Here is a 21,165-nt window from a genome sequence, read left to right on the forward strand (position 1 = left end):
AGGAGTGCTACATTTTGGTAAAATCAGGTTGCTATCTTTAAACTTCAAACCTATAAAATTTATGTTCCCAGCTATTAGAAAGAAGAAATAAAATAAGCAGAGCTTAAGAGATAAGGACTCATATTTCTGTTATTCGATCATAGGGAAAATTCTTTATGAAAATCTTAGTTAAGCTGCTTACAACCTAGAAAATAACTTTGGAAGCAATCACAGTCTTTACACTCTGCATTGCAGAAAGCTTCACCTGTAGATCCCCCGCCTGCCAATTAAAACTAGTCAGTCAAACTGTATAGATAGCTGCTGTGGGAAAGGCAGAGGGGAAGAGGAAGAAAGAAAGAAAAGGGAGGGAGGGAGGAAGGAAGGAAGGAAGGAAGGAAGGAAGGAAGGAAGGAAGGAAGGAAGGAAGGAAGGAAGGAAGAAAGGAAGAGGAAATCACTTTGGCTCTGGGTGTGGTATAAATCCCAGCACTCAGGTTGAAGAAAGACCATCATGACTTTAAGTCCAGCCTGTGCTACACAGTGAGATCTTGTCCTCCTTCCCTCCAACAAAAACAAAACTGAAGGAGAGGACTGAGAGGGGGAAGGAGAGGGAGGGACAAGAGGAGAGGAAGGGGAGGAGGCAGAGCCCTTGAAGTCCTGGAAGAGGGGACAGGCCAGCAGCACTCCTGCACAGTGCCTCCTGTGTGACGGGAACTGAGCTGCACAGATGACATTCTTTCCATGCATCTTCTTACTCAGTCTTCAGTAAAACCTCAGGAGCTGCACACTATTCTTACCTCTGTTTTACAAATGTAACTGAGAATAGGGAAGCAGGAGACTCTTGGCTCAGGGTCACTTCTCCAATTATGGTGAGGGTCACAACACACGTTTGTTATGGCTCCCGCTTCTAAGACTGCTATACAGAAGGGAAGATGGGTGGATCAAGGGCCTGCCTTCCCATATAAACACTTCAAAGAAGTGAGGCATCTCTTAGCTAGTATGCCCCAAATTACCTCTGAATTCCATCCCTAAGCTTATGTCATGGCCTTCCAGTCTTCCCTACCCCAGTACACAGCCCTGTCATTCTCTGTGGACTGTGAAACCCAGAATTATGCTCACATCCCACTCTTTTCTAACCTTACAACGAACCAACAAGAAGTCCCAATCATTTAGATTCAAAACTATAAGAAGTCCAGCCTCTCTTTTCCATGTCCTGCATGTCTTATTGCCTTAGCCTATGTCAGGCTCACACCCCACTGCTTTCGTGTCAATTCTCTGCAGCTGGAGGGCTCGTCTATAAGCACAAATTGGAACATGCTACTCCCTTGTTTTAAAATAACTGGTGGGTTCCCTTTTCCCTTAGGGCATATCCAGTGCATGGGGATAAAGGCTCTGTAGCATGGGCTGTGGTCCAGCTTGGTAGCCTTGTCTCCTGCTAGCCTCTGACACACTGGTGCTCTTCTGCTGAGCTGAACCCCCAACCTCAGACCTTTGCACATGCCTCTCCGTCATCCTCTTTACTAGCAGCAACTTCATCTCTAAGTTTAAATACTACCTTGCAGAAACTATTCCTCCCAGCTGCATTTCTATGTAATAACCAGAATACTTTCAACTGAGTATGAATATTCTGTCTGTTGCTTTATCTTTAGGACGGATCCCCTGCCGAGCATCAACTTTACACACATTGCTGCTTTCCTTCATCCCAGTAAACACCTGACACATACTGGGAACTTCAGAAGCATTTGTTGAAGAATTTAATAAATAAATGAACAGGAAATGTCTTTTTAGCAAATAATTTTCATCACAGAAACTCTGACCCTTCTCCTACATCATACCAGAATCCCTGGTTGAACATTTTTGGTTGTACCAAATACAGAATAATAATTGATTACACCCATGAGCTTGCCCAGGGAAAACAGCCTTCTCTTTCAGCCACACAGAACAAACTTTGATAGACTGAGAGGTTACTGAATTGTGTAACATGCACCACAAATAAATATTTCACTTGGTATTATGGTATTTTGATCACATGTAAAAGATTTGCTTAGCTTTTAAAGGGGACTATCATTTCTTTTGGGTGTAAATATGGAATCATGTTAAGCCTCTCTAGAGGAATTCATTCTCAGACAAAGGTTAAATGATTTAAGAAAAATGTCACCAGAACTAAAGCCAATAGAGTATCCATATGATGTGGACCTCGAGGATGAAGCTAAAGTATAGATAACAATGTGGTCTGTACTTTCTATCGGGAGAGTATGTTCTTTGATGTACACTGAGCAGATCTAGTAATAGAATCATGCTTTGAAGGCAACAATCACATAGAAAGATTTTGGTGACTTGAACGATTCTGAACTACTTAGTGAATAAAGAAAGGCTTGTAAACTTTTAGCCACAGTAGCCAACGCCCTTCCCAAGATCTGTATTCTACTGGACCTTGTGCTGTGTTACACAGTAGAAACATTTGTACCCCTGCCTGGTATTACTTCACCATCTCATTATAGCTCTCTCTAAGGCACTGGCATCCTTCCTCTGGCTCTCATGTCATTAGCAGCTAACTGTACTCTCCAGAGCACATGCTTTTTCCCGCAGTGGAATGCCAGTCTATCTGTTAATGCCTGTGCTCAGTCCTCATTCTTCTACTTATTTATATCTTTCTAGTCTTACTTTAAATTCAAACTAATATTCAGTAATTACATTGCCTGGAACCCTGTAGTGACTGACCAGCTTCAAGCTCAAACTTGTTCTCCTATCAAGAATGAAGAGCTTCCAGTAGGTTCTGTGTTTAAGGTTTTATCAAACACAGAATACAAACTGGGAAGCCTTGTCCTTAATTGACATTTCACAGAAATGGACTATGCAACTTCCTATACTGTGTCAAGATACTATGCATATCTTTCAATGGCTTGTGAATTAAAGATCTAGGTGGATGGGAATTTAAGCACCAAAAAGCGTAATCAAAGACAGCACCAAAAAAAAAAATGTCCAGCTGTTGACCAGATACACTATCATAGCCAACACAGATTTCATGTCTGCTGCCCCAGTTTCAGTGCCAGGACTAGCAGGCAGAGAGACTTGGACTGCATGCCAGTGACATAAGAGAACTCAGGGAGGAAGCAGGAAACCTGCTTTCATGATGAAGAAAGAAGTAAGCTCTTCTCACATTGCATATTAAGCCAGGTGACCACATGTTCTAACTCTGTCTTATGCCCATCAAGAAACATTCTAGGGAGCTGGAGATGTAGCTCAGTGGTAGAGCACTTACCTAGCTCTACCTCCTACTATTTAGGAGGATGTGAGTTTGGCTCCCAGGACCCTCAACCTCCCCTAAAACACCTTGGAACAGGGGCTGAGATCTTGAGATATAAAATAACTATAACAACAAAAAGCTATAAAAATTTACACAATACCTTTCTAACGGATATTTTATGTGAATATAGAAATCTATTTTTCTATCTGTTGTCTCACATCCCCTCAAGTTAAAAATTGTGGTAACTAAAGTAAAAATAGCTTACACTAATGATCTGGCTTTAAAAATTCAATGATGGGGCCAGGCGTGGTGGTGCACGCCTTTAATCCCAGCACTAGGGAGGCAGAAGCAGGTGGATCTCTGTGAGTTCGAGGCCGGCCTGGTCTACAAAGTGAGTTCCAGGTCAGCTGGAGCTACAGGGAAACCCTGTCTCAAAATGACCAAAAAAGAAAAAAAAAAAAAAAAAAAAAAATCAATGATGTAGGTGGGCGTGGTGGCCCACACCTTTGCACTTGGAAGACAGAGGTGGTCAGACCTCTGTGAGGTCAAATCCAGCCTGGTCTGCATAGTAAGTTCCAGGCCACCTGGGGCTACAGGGAGACCCTGGCTTTAATTTTAAAAAAAAAGAATAGAAATATGAGTTTTGAACTGGTGCTGTTTTCAATCTTAAGTATATTTCACTGAAATTTCAAAGGAATCTTCACAGTAGTTGACTTAACTAAGAATCTTTCTTGGTGCCACAGGGATTTAAATTAAAGCTGGAAGACTGGGAAAGACTGTTTTCAAGGTATGCCAAGTCACCACTGCAAACTGTCTTTAGGAACTTTCTCAGCATACTGTTTAATTGATCCTCATGTAAAATTGAAGGGCGCTTACTCCTACTTATTGCTTCATTTATTTTAATATTTGTCAGGTGTGTGCCAATGTGCTCAGCTCTGAGTGGGCCCTGACACAGAAAGGGTATGTTCTGAGATGAAGGCATTCTTTTAGTGGTGATGGAGGCCTATACACCAACAATGATCACAATATGACATTTTTGCTGTAAATAAAGTTAGGCACAGGAATATGGGAACAACTGACTTCCTCATCATGGTACAGGGAATGATTTGGAAAGTAAATGACATTTGAGCTGATGCTGAAGGGCAATCAGCAGTCCTAAGGGCTGAGGATGGGACAGACCTGGAATAGTTACTTGAGACTGGCTTTCACATCACAATAAACAGCCAGAGTAGTTCCTTGGAGAGAAAATTACAGAGAAGCCAAAAACCTTCTTTCATGCTAAAACACTTTATAGAAACACTACAGAGAATTGAAGCCAAGAAGAAAACAGATAGGCAAGTGTTTGACTGAAGGGAATAAAGGATTCCATGACAGCTTTCCCTCACCAGATTTCCCAAGTGCTAGATCTAGAATTAGGATTCAAGCAGGTACTCATCAAAGAGGGTAAGATTCCCAGGTCTATAGTATTTTTATATTGAGAGTTACCTTCATGATATAAAAGAGGAAATAAAAAAAGACATGGGAGACACATTAGCTGAATGCATGTTCTGAAATACACAAGACCACTGGATGAAATCACAGGCAACTAAAATACATTCTCAAACCTCAGAACTTGACTTTATGGATTGTAACTGTACGTTCAATATTCAAGAACCAACAGGACATTCTAACATTACTTAGCACAGTCTTCACTAATCTTCACTACAGTCCAGAAAATATATTTCATGAATAGATTAATGAAGAATTAAACTATGATAACAGGGGAAAGGATCACAATTGGAGGACAGAGGGGAATTTGAAGTGCTTTAAAATGTACAATACAGAAGATACAAAGCAGATGGTATTCTGACTTCATTCTTGATTGAATTTCCCTAAGAGCTTGGACCGCAGAACCGTGAAATGGGTTTCTGGCCCTCTGCTACCTCCCCTAAGTGGCTTCAGTGAATTGAAAAGGAGCTTGGAAGACAAGAGCTCATAATCCTATGCAATGGTGCCAGACAGCTTCCCAGATGTGAGATCCTGGATACATACTGGTTTTCACTGTTTCAGAGAAGAATCTGGCATTCAAGTCAGCCTTTAGCTGCTTCCTTGAGTATCTTGAAGGTGGTCAGTTATCTATTTCTGTGGCTCAGTTTCCCTGTCTACCAAATAGGCATGAAACTTGCTATTGTTATTGAACCAAGCTCAGAGGGATGTTATGGAGGAGAAATTCTATGAGAAACAATAAGTCATATAGGTTTAAGGATGGAAAGACTTCTAAGATTTGAGGTTTTCTGTGTGCGATTGTGTATCCTGTATTACATCAACAAATATTTATTAAGCTACAACACGGTAGGGGCTTCCTGATACAAACCTGACACTATCTATTCCTCACTATTTTTTTTTTCTCCTGTCACTTGGTAATAAACACCAAAGTGCTCCAAACCTGCAATGTAAGGAGTATGTCCCAAGTACCACCCCTTGAGTGGTGGGTGGTCACCCATCCATGACCACATTGTAACAGGAGAATCCTGTGACCAGGCAGGTTCTAACCAAACACAACCAAATCAGAAGCAAAAGGCACTGCCTGCTGTTCTTAATCATTTCTTTTCCCATTCTTGATCCTTGACATCAAGTGGTATTCTTCTTTTTAAGAGTGTTTGTCCCAGTAATCAGCTCAGATGGTTAGCATTCTGAAAACAATCTTACAGATTTAAAGGTGACTTTAGTGGATTGAAAAGGGTCTTGGAAGGCTAGGATTCATAATCCTATGCAATGGTGCCAGACCGCTTCCCAGATACGAGATTCTGGAAGCTGTTCACATACTTCACAGATGATTTATGGATATGTAGACTATCACAGTATAAAGTAGATGATGGTAAATCATTATAGCCAACACTTTTTAAGTCTAAATAGGACTGAATTTCACACCCAAATGTTGGACTATTTAAAAGAGAACACAAAACTCCATTAAAAAAATCAGGCTGAGGGGCTAGATAGATGGCTCAGCAGTTCAGGGCACTTACTGCCCTTGTAAAGTACTGCGCTTTGGTTCTGCAGCACCCACATGGTGACTCACAGCTGCCTGAGATGCCTGTTCTAGGAGATACAATGCCCTCTTCTGGCCTCTGAGGGCTCCTGCATACATGTGATGCACATACATACATACATACATACATACCTAAATACATACATACCTAAAAAAATATTCAAAAAATCAGGTTGAATCAATTCTGAGACACAGGCATGGATTTTTATTTTTCAGTCTTACAGATTCTTGGTTATTCTATTAAGGGGACTCTTTCTTACCTTAGGGAGGTTAAGACAAATTCTGTTTAATTAACAGTTTGCCAGAATCTGCTAAGCCCCACAGGTAAGAGGAAGAACGTAAAGTTTATCTCTGGAATATTTTTCTCCATGTGAAAATGAGGCAGTGGAAAGAACTCCCGGAATGATTTCATTCCCGTTTTCATAAACGTGGAGCTCTTCTTCAGAGACCCCACCATACCTATAGCAGCTCCAAACATAAGCTCAAACTCTTCAGCCAGCCATTCCTCACTAAACGTTTTCAGACAGAACATTATGCAATATTTTCCAAAGTTTAAATACAGACCAGAATTTTAAGGTAAAAGCTGCCATTCTATCTAGCTAAAGAGCTGTAGAATGGTACAAGAATTATGGCTGTGTCTATAAATAGGGGAAAACAATGTTTAAAAAAAGGTACAGGCCAAGGGATTTTTAACGTTGTTTATGTGAATTTTAGAGAAGAACCCTTTTGTTACTGAGGCTCGTTTCTTCATAAACCTGGCATTGTAAACCAATATAGGATCGCTTCAGGTCTTAGTCTGCTGTTTCTTTTGGTAGAATTTGCCCTTTGGGCAGCAAGATTCAGCAAGTATATTTAAAAAAAAAAATTTAAGTGGATTTTTCCTTAGAACTTTGTAACTTCCTGAGATTTCTTTTGTCAATATGAACTATGATATGGTTCTTCTCAAAACAGAGCGACTACCTACACGACACACTATTTTTGCCTCTCTGGTATGCACTCAATAGATGCTATTTTTCAGACATGTGATCATGCTGTATCCAGTGATATTTTAAACAAAAGTCATTTAATGCTTCAGTGGCTATGGAACGTAAGCTGCATCCCTTTTTGAAGTAGATGACCTAACAGTGCCATATTTAAAAAAACATAACAGGGAAACAGACTCAGACCTAGTCTGAATGACTTCTCGTCTCTCACACATGAGTTCCTTTCTTAGAACGTCCTGTGTCCCGTTCACACAACACAAATACTTGGTGAGCCTCTTCGGGTTCCCATGAAGACCACAAGGACAAAAGCAAATTTATATTCAATTCAGAAGTGGCCAAATGTCTCCAGGTCTAAAGGGTGAGTAGGAAGAACCTCTGGGAGCAGAAAAGTGTGTGTGAGTCAGTTTGGGGGGTGATGGCTGTAATGTTTCATGTCCATGAGACTCAGATGGAAGGTCATAGGCCATTTCATGAGGTATTCATCAAAACTGACCAAGGAAAACTTTCAGCTAGACCAAGTCACAAAAAATCCCCCAAACTAAGACAACCATTAGATATTCTGATACTAGTGCAATAAAGGCACTCTTATTTATCAAGTTCTTTTTTAAAATTTTATTATTTTTATTTTATGTGTATGCATATATTGCCTGCATGTAGGTCAGTGCACCCCTATCGTGCAATGCCCGTGAAGGACAAAAAAGGCTATTGGATCCCTTGGAGCTGGAGTTAAGGACAGTTGTTAGCTGCCATGTGGGTGCTGGGATTCAAACCCAGGTCTTCTGCAAGAACAGTCAGTGTTCTTAACTGCTGAGCCATCTCTCCAGCCTTATCATTGAGTTCTTATTGAGAGGAGGCAGTATGCAAGTGCAAATTAGAAAGGGGCACCTCATTTAGGGAAGACCCACCAGGGAGAAAGCGAGCTGCTAGGAGGGCCGGGCTCAAATGTCATCCTGTTGCCTCAGGAAGAAATAATGTTAACAACTGGATGGGAACCCTGTTCACGCAGAACTCTCTTCCTCTCTCTTTTTCTCTTTCTCCCTCTGTGTCTCTCTTACAAATAATAAAAGAAAAAAAAAAAAAAGAAACCCACCCACCTAGAACTTTTATTTGTAGTCATTAAAGTATAGGATTATGTCAGAATGAAATAATTAAATTCTTTATAACAAACACAAAATTCATTCTGCATAAAATCAAATGAGCTTAAAATGACACCAGATAAAGAAACCTTGTAACAATGCTGTCCAAGAGCAATGGTAAATAAATAAATAAATAAATAAATAAATAAATAAATAAATAGGTTTTACCACCAAGAGAGTGGAATACTCACCACCATCTTCAACTGTAAAGTGGAACATATCACTTGTGGCATTAGCCCCCTCTCTTAAGACATAGCATATTTTCATGTTATCAATGTCAGCTAGAAGATAATCAAAAAGCAAGATCATTAATTACTGGAGCACAATTGATGGCTTGTACTTACAATAAATCCTATTGGTATCATGTTTCTATAAGTGTGTTTAGATCTCCTTCTAGATGAAACAGGGCTTAGTTCTCATATCTCTAAGCCCCTTGATATCAGCTGTCCCATGGAAATTTGATCTGGCACACAGATAAACAGAGGGGAAGACTTACATTATAATAATAGCAAGGTGGTGTCCCTCCCATTGGTGTGTATGTGTTCATGCACCAAAGGAGTGGCTAGGCTATCTAAATACAGAATGTCAGGCACTGCGACAGGTGGAAAGGGAGATATTTTGAGGCATGGCAGATTTCCCCAGGCTTTTGAAATCACACTCTTTGTGTTGCTGCCGGGTCAGCCCTACCAACAGGCAAAGGAAAGTGTGGAGGCATTCCTCTCTGCTGTAGCTCTTTTGCTTTTTTTAAAAAATACTTTATTTATTATTTTTATTTTGTGTACAAGTGCACAGCCTGCATATTTGTAAGTGTACCCGTGTTGTGCAATGCCCAGAGAGATCAGAAGAGTGCGTCCAATTCCTTGGAATTGGAGTTATGGCAGTTGTTTGCCTCCATGTAGGTGCTGGGAATTGAACTCAGGTCCTCTGCAAGAGCAGTCAGTGCTCTTAACTGCTGAGTCATCTCTCCAGTTCCTGCAGCTCTTTTTCTCAACTTTTATGGTATAATCGATGACTTTTAATTTTGCAAAGTTTGAAAGGAAAAAAAATCAAGAAGATATTTTTTAATATCCAACAGATTTAAATAACTATAAAGACTTAATGCTAGTGAGAACTTAAAATAAAAAAATCTAATAGAAATGAAAACCTTTATGCACAAGAGAGACTTACACCATCTCAGAACCATCCCTTGCCCTGCTTCCTAGTCTATCAAAATCAGGTGCGTAGATTTGTTGACATTATTAAGATGCAATTTTAAAAATTCATCTATTTTACCAGCTCTATTAAGTTCATGCTGTGGAGTTTACAGAGGTTCTAAATAAAACAATGACTAAGAAAGAACCCGCTGAGTGAGCACAGACGGATTTCCGAGTCCATCCTTTAGAGATGTGAAACCTGAGCTGTATCTGACTCAACAAGTCCTGAAAGACGACACATGTACAATCAGGAGTTGCTGGGAATGGGAACAAGTGATTGTCAGCCATAATGCCTACTCGCTAATAGAGGTTCCTGGAGGGGAAGCAAGTCCAAATGTCTTGCTCTCTATAGTCCTTGACTTCTAACTCTGCCACACCTTCCCATTCTTCTGGTTTAGGTTTAGTGTGTCTTTCTGTACAGCTATCTTCACCAGCAGATTAAAAACTTCTGATCATGGTGCCTCCCCTGCCAGATGATGCTCATTCATTAAAGGAGTGCCAAGCAGGGTCCCTGGAGCCTCACCTGAGTACCCAGACAACTAGTCCAGCCTTGGGAGACAAAAGAAAAATGAGGAAGAACCCAATAGAGGGATGCTTTTGGAAGTCCTCGTCAAGAAATGCCAATGGACTTTTATATAAACATTTGAAAATTGCCCTGTTCTGACTTTTTTCTAGTTCCTAGTCTCGAACTTGTAATGCTAATTACTTTTGCCTTTACTTCTCTTTCACATCTCCTATTCATGATTCAAGGACTTTCTTCTCCCCTTAGAGACAAGAGTTATGCAATTTGGGAGTCTTTTAGATAGACCCACTGAAGGGGTCTACCCCAATTGCCTCACCCTGTGACCCTGTTCAGCATGGAAGAAGCCAGAATGGTTGGTGTCCCTATTCCATATTGGCAATTTGGGTAACCCCTTCAGGGGATGGCATGATAAGAATAGGAGGTAGGAATTGGCTAGGCAGTTAGGATAAAAAGACCCCAAAGAAATGTAGCCAGTTTCTGAGCTAAAAGTCAAGATATCCTTGGGCCTGTTAGCAGCACACTCTGTTCCAAAGGCCAAAAATGTCAAAAGTATTTGGGAGCTTGTATCTAATCCTTAAAAGATTTTAGGGTTACCGCTTCAGAGGGGGTAATGTTGGAGGGAAGGGAGTGTGCATGGATTTGATCAAAACACCTTATATGCATGTATGAAATTCTCAATAAAGTTTTTGTAAAAATTAAAAAAAAAAAACAACTTCTGAAATTCTTTCTGCCATCTTAACTTGCGATCGTCCTCTGCCAAAGGTCTTATAGTCAGTAGGAGCTCACCCGTCTTAAACTGAATGAAGGAAATGAGTGGTCTAGCTCTCATCTGCATATCCACTTCCCCTTGAGTGAGTTTCTGCAGGGCTAACAAGCACAGCCCCTGCAAGCTCTTGGCTCTCTTGCTGTTAAAGCTCTGCCCTTTATCAGTATGGAATGAAGAGTATGCTGTTGACTACACATCCCTACCTTGGGGACAATGGAGTCATGCAGGAAGGCTCTTCCAATGTTCTCATCTATTCTTAAATTTTGTATGAAAAGCTAAAGACTCTACTAGGAGACAAAAGCATTAATTAAGAAAATAAACCTGGGGCTGGAGAGATGGCTCAGCGATTAAGAGCACTGACTGCTCTTGCAGAGGACCTGGGTTCGATTGCCAGCAGCCACATGACGGCTATGAACCGTCCTTAACTCCAGTTCCAGGGGAATCCACAGTCCTCTTCTGACCTCCGCGGCATTGCACGACACGGTGCACTCACATACATGCAGGCAATACACTCATACACATAAAATTAAAAAGAAAAGAAAAGAAACCTTCCTAATACACAAAATAGGTAGATATTTTCTCAATAAAAATTCAGCACTCAGCCAGGCATTATGGCGCACACCTTTGATCCCAGCACTCAGGAGGCAGAGACAGGTGGCTCTCTGTGAGACTGAGGTCCTGGTCTACGTAGCAAATTCCAGATCATTTGGGGCTACAGGGAGACCCTGTCTCAAAAAGACTTAAGAAAAAAACAACATTCAAAGATAGTTTCAATGAACTAAATAACTACCTAAAAACTTTCCATTTCCCCTGTAATTTGTTAAAATTGGCTCATAGTTCAAAAAGGAGACTCTTAGAATCTCAAGTACATAAAGACTCTGATAATAATGTTATTCTACAGGCACCTCTAAAACATAAGCATACAAACCTAATAAACAGCAGTCTCCTTAAAGGACACAAATATTAAGAAGATGTAATCAGAAGCAGAGAGCTGAAAGGTCATCTTCTTTAATCAAACATCTGAAAATTAGATTTTCTTCTACGTGCTATATGTGACATGTTTATTTCAGTTGATCTACATGACCAACCATAGCTTCTATTCTAATCCATTAATATCTCTGGTAATCACACCTGGCTCGCACTTTGGAGGGGCATTTCTGCCTTTCTGAAAGTGGTTTACAAATTATCCTACAAAATATCATTATATACTCTCTGCAGAGAAAAAAACAAAGTCCAGGTACTTGAGACAAGTGATTTAGACTGGGAAGCAAGGGGTGCTGGTATAGACAGGGACACCTTGAAAACAGTGAAGCTTGAAGCAAATCATTCCTCTAATTTTCCTAACCCTACCTTGTAAACTTTTCCCAATAATGATTTTTCAGAAATCTTTGTAATACGTGAAAAATTTCTTTTAAGAATCACTTAATCAACAGGAATAAACCTTCTCTGGCTACCCTTGCTAGAAGTGACTTAACTCCATGAAAATATATTTCAGTTATCTCTTCATGATAAGGCAAAAACGAAAACAAAGACTGCACAGACACAATCCTCCCTCCCAACACTACTCTCATCTACCCACAGCAGAAACAGCCAGTAGCTTTCCTCATGATGGAGCGCTCTCCATCGCTAATCACCTATCTAATCGCCATAAATAACTGCTGTGATCCGAACTCCAGCCTCAACTTGTTCAAATGACTGCTGTATGATTAAATATCAGCAGTTTTCCTAGTCAGTGTTTCAGTTTGTATTGGAATGGGGTAAGTTCCCTTACAATATAATTTTTAAAGCTACATTTTTTACAATAAAATATAACTAGTCCACACTTACAAAGATCCTAAAAATTAATCTTGGTAACTCAGCAGAAACACAACAAACTGCCTATGAAATAGCATAATTGTAAGATTCAATATCAATAAGGAATGATATGCCAATATTTTGAACTGTTGGATTTGGCTCATAAAATTTAAATGAAATTATTTGCTCATCTTTGCCCCCAAATTCTTTTTTTAAAAACCTGTAAAACCAGAAGGTTTAGTGTCAGAGGAAGGAATCTAAAGTACCGTTTTCTATCTTCTACTGTATTGCTTTCAGTCTCTTTACTTTCCGTGAAAATTTGTCAGCCACACATTGCACAGCATCCTAGCTGAAAGCCTTTGCAAAAGGTCTCCCTCTGGTCTGGTGTGACTCTGCACTCTGGGGTTTTCCTGCCCCTGCAGGCCCTGGGATACATGCAGGCTTTCAGCCAAGAATCAGGGGCTGGAGTATGAAGCTGTTTGTCAGCATCAACCAGAAAAGCAGTTCACTTTAACACTACATCTATGCCTCGTAAAGTGTTATCTAAGAGTAGAACACTATAGCAGGAAAAGAACACCTCCATTGGGATGCCCTGGGGTTACACTCCATTTCCACCCACAGAGCCCACACAGGGAAGATCTAGTTTCCATTCTGATGCAGAGAGATTTTCATAAAAGCAACACAAATCCCTTTTGTAATGAACGTTGCATGATCTGGAGAATAGAGACCTAACTCCCCAGCTAGCACACTGAATGGCTTGTCCCTTCCCTCTCTGAACAACTCAGAGGTCACCTGCCCTTCCTGTCTCAGACTGCATCAGCCCAGGGGAGAGTCAGGTCAGAAGTCCCAGCTGTCTCAAGAGCCTCAGGAATGCAGGCACTTGAGGCTACTGGTGCCTGATGCTATGGTTTTGACAGGGAAGGAAAGGCTTTCTCAGGAAATTTTTTTAAAAAAAATTCATAAAAAATACAATGTAATTAACGATAAGTAAAAATAATTTAATAGCAAACAATAAAACAGTTAATAAAAATAACATATAATAATGAAATATATAATGAAATCATAAAATAATGAAAAATAATGATGAAACAATGCCCTCCTTCAACAATTAATCTTCTTTTCATACCTTCAGGTTCTTAACTAAAGATGGATGACTAATTAGGAAATGAATATACAGTTGTCCTATACAGCATTAGTTACACAGTCTCTTTTTGTACATATCGTATCAGCACACCCTGTTATATGATACATAATTTTAAAAACTCCGGATAAGTCTGGTTATCTCTTACATCTGGGAACAGGTGTTTTCCTGAGTCATAAAATAGTAAAAATAATTTCTAAACTTCTCAGAGTAGTTGTGGGAGTGGTGGCACACCCCATTAATCCTAGCACTTAGGAGGCAGAAGCAAGCAAATCTCTGTGAGTATGAGACCAGCCTGGTCTACATACTGAGTTCAAGTCAGAGAGCACTACATAGTGAGACTCTGTCTCAAAAAAAATAACCAACAAAACAAAAATCTCAAAGTAAACACAAACGTTTTCTTTTAGTTAAAAGTTCCTAACAGTCACACCAGTTTCAATCCAGTATTCCAAAATATAAAGTAATAGGCACTTGGGACTGGAGAGATGGCTCAGCAGTTAAGAGCACAGCTCTCCCAGAGGACCCAGGCTGGGTTCCCAGCACCCATATGATGGCTAACAACTATCTGTAATTCCAATTCCAGGAGATTTGATGGCCTCTTCTGGACTCCATGGGCACTGCATGCATGTGGGTGCACATACATACATGCAGGCAAACACTCATACCCATAAAATATAAATAAATAAATTTAAAAAAAAAGAAATAGGCACTTACAGGCATTTGGTTTGAATGTAAATTGATAACAACAACAAGATGAATAAATCTAATTTAGACTGCACATCTTTTTTTAAGGCACTAAAACGTTTCATGGACTATATGCAGTGTACCATACAGAGGATGTATATCAAGAGGACAGGTGTGGGAAATGCTGAAGAGTTGAAAAGTTAGCTTCCATGATAATTCCCCAAAGTCTTGCTCCTGCTTTATCAACAGATCTTGTCACTATCAAAGTACCTTGATACTCATTTTAATTAAGGTCACCACAAAGTGGAGGTATTTTCCCAGGAAGGTGAGCATCTGTGTTCCCCTCCTTCCCTACCATCCTTTCACTTTCCCTTCCCCTCAACTCTACTTTGATGCTCTACTCGTAAGGCTTTTGGTGACAGGCACATTCTAAAGAAATAAAGCCTAGAAAGTGCTTTGGTTATAAACAAAAGGAGAAGCAGGCCATACCTTGGGTAAACTGCATGATGCTGTGGTTGCCTTTGCCCAGGTTGAGAAGATAACCATGCTGAGGGGTTTTGGTCACAACAAACCTAAGAGAAAAATGAAGGCTGTCTCTGTCCTCCACTCTCAGTATTTTGCTTGTGATCATGAAGCCCAAGTGGCCAGTGGCCAGAGTGCGAAGTGTAGAAGCTCCTTTGTTCACTGCAATTTGGGGGACACTGTTGTCCACAGCTAGCACCTGGATCTTCATCACTTGAGGTCTCCTAGTTTCAAATACTGTATCAGGAAAAACATAGAAGTCTGAATGGGTGCCGTCAGTCACTGTGAAGGAGAAGCTATCTTCTGTTGACTCTGTGCCATCATGCTTGTAGCTGATTAAGTTTTCATTCAAGTCTTGCTTGGTAAAAACCATGACAGATCTGCTATTGTTGTATAGGAGATGACCATGAACAGGAACCTGGGTGACAGTGAATTTCAAGAGCTTGTCGGGAGTATCTCTGTCTTCAACAGTGAGTTCAAAGGGAGTGATCAGCTTGCTTTCACTTTCAGTGACCACCAACTTATGGATGGTGACTACTGGCTTTTTGTTGTCCACATCACTTATGGAGATACGGAAAGTTCGGAAGACTGGGTTACGTCCGTCGGTGACTTGAAACTCAAAACTGTCCATCTTGACCTCATCCTCAGCCGTGTGAATGTAGTAGATTTTGTTACCAGCCAGCTGTAGTTGAGTGAAAGAAGTGATAGACCTTCCATGTTGATCTGTGCACTCTAAGTGACCTCTCATAGGTGCCCTTGTGATGGTGAAAACTAAGTTCTCATCAGGACTATTCAAGTCACTGGTGCTCAGTAGGTCCGTAGTGAGAGTGACTTTGCCACCTTCTTTCAAGGATACTCCCTTACTTATCACATCAGGGAATACAATGTCAGCACTTCCAATAGATACGTAGAAGTATCGATCTATGAGGGCATTCATTCCATCTGTCACATCAAATTTAATTAAGTCTCGAATGCCCTCTTGCCCAATATGGACATACTGAATTAAGTTTCTGTCCACTTCATCCTGGGTAAAATTCATGCCCAGAGTGATATTTTCAAAGACACCAGTAGGTGTTTGTCTTTGTAATAAGCCATGTCCTGGTCCATAACGAATAATATAAACCAAGGATTTGTCTTCAGAGTCTAAATCAGTTGCCATTAGTATTTTGTTGTTGATAACTTTGGTCTCCCCAATTTCTATTTCCAGCCCATTATTGATGGTCATCCTGGGGGTCTCGTCATCAACAGGGATGACCACAATGAGGACTGTCTTTTCCACAGAGTGCTTGCCATCTGTCAGTTTAATCACAAAACTGTCTTCCTGGGTCTCAGAGTCATCATGCTCATAGATAATGCTGGAACTTTCTATGATCTGGTCCAGGGTGAAGCTTTCAACCAACACTGTGCCATTGATGAGCTGGTTCATGATATGACCATGATCAGGAAATCGGGTAATGGTGAAAGTTAGATCATCTGGGGGGATGTCAGCATCAGCAGCATTGAGAATGGGTGTATCAACCACCAGACTCATGCCCTCCATCACCATGAATTCCCTCATGTACATTTCTGGCTGTTCATCGTTGGTAGGAATGATTACAATAGGGAAAAACTGTCTGTCTGAAAAGTTAATGCCATCAGAACAACGAAATATAAAACGGTCTTCCACAGGTTCTACCCCTTTATGAACACTCTGGACATAGTTAATGTGTCCTTGCCTAAGATCTTTCAGAGTAAAAGCACTTATGGCAATCCCAGCTCTTGACTTCTCAGAGCCTGGTGCTGGAGAAATGTTCTCTACATAACCTGAGGTCGGCTGACTAACTATGGTACACAAGAGGTCATCATTCAGGGAATCGATATCCTCAGCACTTATGTGGGTTGACATTATAACACTTTTATCACCTTCCAATACTACAAACTGTTCATCTACAGAAATTTCTGGGGCTTGGCTATCCACAGGGAGGATGGTCACCCACACAGTAACACCCTGAATAATATTGTTACCAATTCTCCATTCTTGAGACATATCTGACAGACTCAGATTAAAAGAGTCTGCTTTGGGCAATAGGCCAATCTCACCACTGGTGTGGGCATAGACAACAGAGCCCTCCAAGATGTCCCTCTGTGTGAACTGTTCTGCTGGAGCGCCATTGACCAGGATTTCCCCATATAAGGGTGGATCTTCCAACAGGAAAGTCAACATCAAATCATCAGTGTCCTGATAGGGCCCCTTAATTACATTGGCAGTGACTTCAGTAGCCCCATTTTCTAAGACATCTAGATAGGACTCCAGAGTACCAGCAGGAAGGATGGGCATGGACGCTTCACGGTCCACTGACCGGACATTCACTCTGAGAGTGATGGGCACCACATGGTGTCTGTCACTGACCTCCAAAGAGCAACTATCAGTCAAAGACTCATCACCATTATGAATATAGGAAATTCGGCCCTGCTTTATATCCTCCAAATGAAAGCGCCCTCCAACATGCAGTGTCTGTCCAGATATCTGCATGTGGCCATGTTTGGGGGCCACTGTGAGAGTAAAAGAGATGTGTGCCACATCAGTGTCAACATCATTTACATGCAACTCCGTTTCACCCAGGATGTGGTAGCCCCTTTCCTGAATAGTGAAGCCAGTGTTGAGGATCTCAGGGGGCTGGTTGTCTACAGGCTGCAGGTAAAGGGTGAAGGTGCCAGGAGCCACATTTCCAGCTCGGTCCTCCACTTGGAACTGGAACTGAGCCACTCGAGCTGCCACTCCCAGTTCCTGGCCTGGAGGCCTGTAAGCAATTTTATGATGGTTGACCTGGGCTTGGGTAAAATGGGTCACCACAACTGAGGGGTTATCAGTGAGGACCAAAGTGCCTAGTGGAGCTGGTGAATGGTTTTCATCTGTGTCCACAGGGGGCTGGGTCACTGTGTAACGTAGTTCTCGGTCATCTGTGTCCAAGTCAGTGTAGCGCAACCACTTTTTTCTCAGTGGTGTGAGCTGGGATTCCTGAACCACCATCCGAAGGGGACAGCCACTGCCTAGCTCCGGAGGAAGGCGATCCACAGGATGAATGCGTATCACAAACCTCTGGATCCCAGATTGATTAGGGGGGTCGTGGTTGTCCTGCACTCTAAATGTGAGCTGGTCCATCACTGGTTGAGGACTGTGGGTTCCAGAGTGCCTGTAGAAGAGCCTTCCCTCTGTTATGTCCTGCTGACGCCACTCTGTCACTGTTCGCTCATAGAACACTCCTTGCTTCCTCCACAGTCCCTGGATCAGCTCCTGCTCTTTGGGAGGATGAGCTTGGCGGAGAAGCAGATGCCCTGTGGTTGAGAAGGGTGACTCCAGCATAAATCGCAGCTGAGAGTCATCTGAATCCATGTCAGTTGCACTCAGAGCAAAGGGTGAGATAGGCACCATTTCACCCTCTGCCAGTGTCAGCCCGGTGTTGGCATTGAGGACAGGTGCCTGGTCATCCACAGGCACCAAGGTGATGGGAAACAGGAAATGGACCTGGTGCTTGCCTCCTCCATCTGTCATGCGTAGCACCAGGTTGTCGCTCAGTGAACCGTCTCTGTCATCATGCTGGTAGACCACCTGGCCAGCTGCCAGCTCAGCCACTGTGAAAGACTTAGGAGCAGGGCTGTCACTGGAAGCACCCAGAATAATAAGGTGGCCATGCCGGAGCCCAGCCACCACCTCCAGTCTCACAGCTTCTAGGTCATCTTCATCGCTGATGACCAAATTTTGGGGTCCACTGCCTATGGGACCTGTGAGGGACCGATACTGACCCTCATAGAGAATAAGGCCAATGTTTCGCGTGACCACTGGAGCCAGTGTATTCATGGGCTTCACCACTACCATGAACGCGAAAGGGTCGGAGGCTGCTCCTTCTGGGTCCACTACCTCCATCTCCAGTTCGAATAGACGCTCCTGGTCAGAGTCCTCAGAGGGGGGCTGGTAGGCAATCTTCAGGAGGCGCAAATCCCGTTGTGTAAAGGAGGAGAGAGGAAGGTTGCGGTCGTCAGTGCTCACCAAGTAGCCTTGCCCAGTCTGGAAGGCAGAAGTGAGGTTGAAGATCAAGAGGTCGGGGTCAGACTCAGCATCCTCAGCTGCCAACATGTCCGGAGTCAGGGCGGTGAGTACAAACTGGTCCACCTCCACCATCATCATAGCCACGAAACTGGGCTTGGGTGCAGAGTTCTCAGCTCCTCCTCTGATCCTCACAAGCACCTGGAAGTGTTCGCGTTTTAAAGGCGGGCTGCCCACAGGAGACCCTCGCGAACGCAGTTCCACCACCATAGGCACCCAGTCCCTGTTGGGTGAGCGACTGGGGGCTGTGTGGCGATAGCGCACCCCCAGCTCTTGGAAAGCTTTGCAGTCCATCAAAAGAGTCTCCGAGGCACCTCCCTCCCCGGCTCCTCCAGGGACCTGTGGGTAATGAAGGAGTTCTCCATAGCGAGGCAAAGCACTCAAGCCAGACAGAATGCCCACGCGGCACTCCTCGGTCTCTGGATGGTAGGCGAACTCTAAGCTCCGAGCGTCGAGGGCGTTGCTGGTCCCCAGTAGCTCTTCCACGACCAGAGGTAAGTTCCGAGTCACAATCTCCAGCTGAGTGAAGACCACTTCCACCTCTAGGGCCAGTGGCAGCACTATCGCCCCTCCTGGGGCATCGTAGCGCAGCTGCAGCCGGACGCGGTCCCGCGAAGGGCTGCGAGCGCCCAGGTGCGAGTAGCGCACCTCGCCCGGGCCGAAGTCGCACGGGAAGCGCTTGGGACTCAAGCGGCCAGGCCGCTGGGCCAGCGCGTCGTTGTCTAGCACTGTCACCAAGCAGCGATCCCCGGGCTGCACCTGAAACACTAAGTCATGAAGCGGATCCAGCCAGACTTCACGCCCGAAGGGCACCCGGAGCCCGCGGTTCGCCACCACTATGGCTTCCTCCGCAGGGACCCCCGCAGCCCCGGCGAGACCCGGGGACAGCGGTGCGGCGCCGGGGGCTGCGGGCTGTGCGGCAGTGCGGCTTACCAGTGACAGGAGGAGCAGCAGCAGCCTGGGTGGCGGCGCAGGTCCCGGCCGCGGGCTGGGGGAATCGGCTGTCCTGCCCGCGCTGGGGGCGTTCCGGGGAGTCCGGGTTGCGGGCATGGTCCGGGCGGTAGTGATCGGACAAGGCAGCCTGAGAGCATGCAAAGTCGGTCCGGGTGCAGGCTACAAGGGATCCCTCCGGGAAGAGCCGGGAACTCCGCGCCCAGCCCGCGGGGTCCTCCGCTAGCGCCGCCGGGCCGGGAGGATGGGGAAGCGCGCCAAGCGGTCCGGCTGGGACCAAGATGCTAAACCCTCCCAGCCGGTCCCGCTCCTCTGCTCCCCGGCGGGTGGCAGGCAGGAGAGTCCCAACTTCCCAGGTCTGGGGACCTTGGGCTTTGAGGGAAATCCCTCCTCCCCTCGCACCCTTACTCCAGTCCTCCCAGGAGGCCAATCGCTGGTCTCAGGAGGAGGCTCCGAGTCCCACGGTTGGGTAGTGACTCCTGTCAATCAGCTCCCAGGGGCCGCGGCGGGGAAACTGCGGGGAGCCGAGCGGAGAGAAAGGCGCAACAGGTTGTCCCGGAGTGCGCGGCCTGCAGCTGCTTCACCTCTGGCTTAGATGCGGGCTGCGGCCGAGCCAGGGGCCCTCGCTCCTCTGCGACCGGGATCCACCGGTTTCAGTCCTCCTCCCCCTCCACTGAAATCCAGCTCGGGATGGTCCTTTCTTACCGAAATTTGCAAAGCTAAACACAGTGTTCCCAGAGTTTGAATAGAAACCAAAGCAGTTTAGGAAGACACTCAGCGGCCTGTTTTGAAAAGGACAGCTGGATTAAAAGCTGGTGGTACCTACCCCTCACCCCCACCCCGCTGCCTCCGCATACATACATTACAATGGGCACAGTCCTAGGATTGGTGAGTTTTTAACAAGCCCCTCCTTTGCAACAAAGTTCACAGAGTTAAAGGGGTGGGGGGTGGGGGGACACTTGGAATGTGCCAGAAATGCAGTCTGATCGGAATCGCTAGTCATGCACCAAAGAAGTTCTAGGGAATGTAGCCCCAGGCTGTGCCCAAGCCACCGCTGTTAGGGCAGCTAGCTGTCAGTGCCGACGCTCCAGCTCTCTTCTACTTAATTAGACCAAATACGAACTAAACCCACTTG

The 21,165-nt window shown here is 43.9% G+C and overlaps 1 protein-coding gene across 1 annotated transcript in view; it reads right to left on the reverse strand.

Annotated features, from left to right (window-relative positions):
* Positions 1 to 20,129, reverse strand: part of Frem2 (FRAS1 related extracellular matrix 2) — a 171,125-nt gene extending 150,996 nt beyond the window's left edge. Inside the window, exons 1-2 of the mRNA XM_008849363.1 lie at positions 14,963 to 20,129; positions 8,564 to 8,653 (exon numbers count right to left, since the gene is read on the reverse strand). Of these exons, the coding sequence (XP_008847585.1) occupies positions 8,564 to 8,653; positions 14,963 to 20,129 (5,257 nt within the window). The remainder of the gene's footprint in view (positions 1 to 8,563; positions 8,654 to 14,962) is intronic.
* Between the last annotated feature and the right edge of the window lie 1,036 nt (positions 20,130 to 21,165).

The sequence above is a fragment of the Nannospalax galili genome, unplaced genomic scaffold, assembly GCF_000622305.1.
Source record: "Nannospalax galili isolate Female #2095 unplaced genomic scaffold, S.galili_v1.0 scaffold264, whole genome shotgun sequence".
Lineage (NCBI taxonomy): Eukaryota > Metazoa > Chordata > Mammalia > Rodentia > Spalacidae > Nannospalax > Nannospalax galili.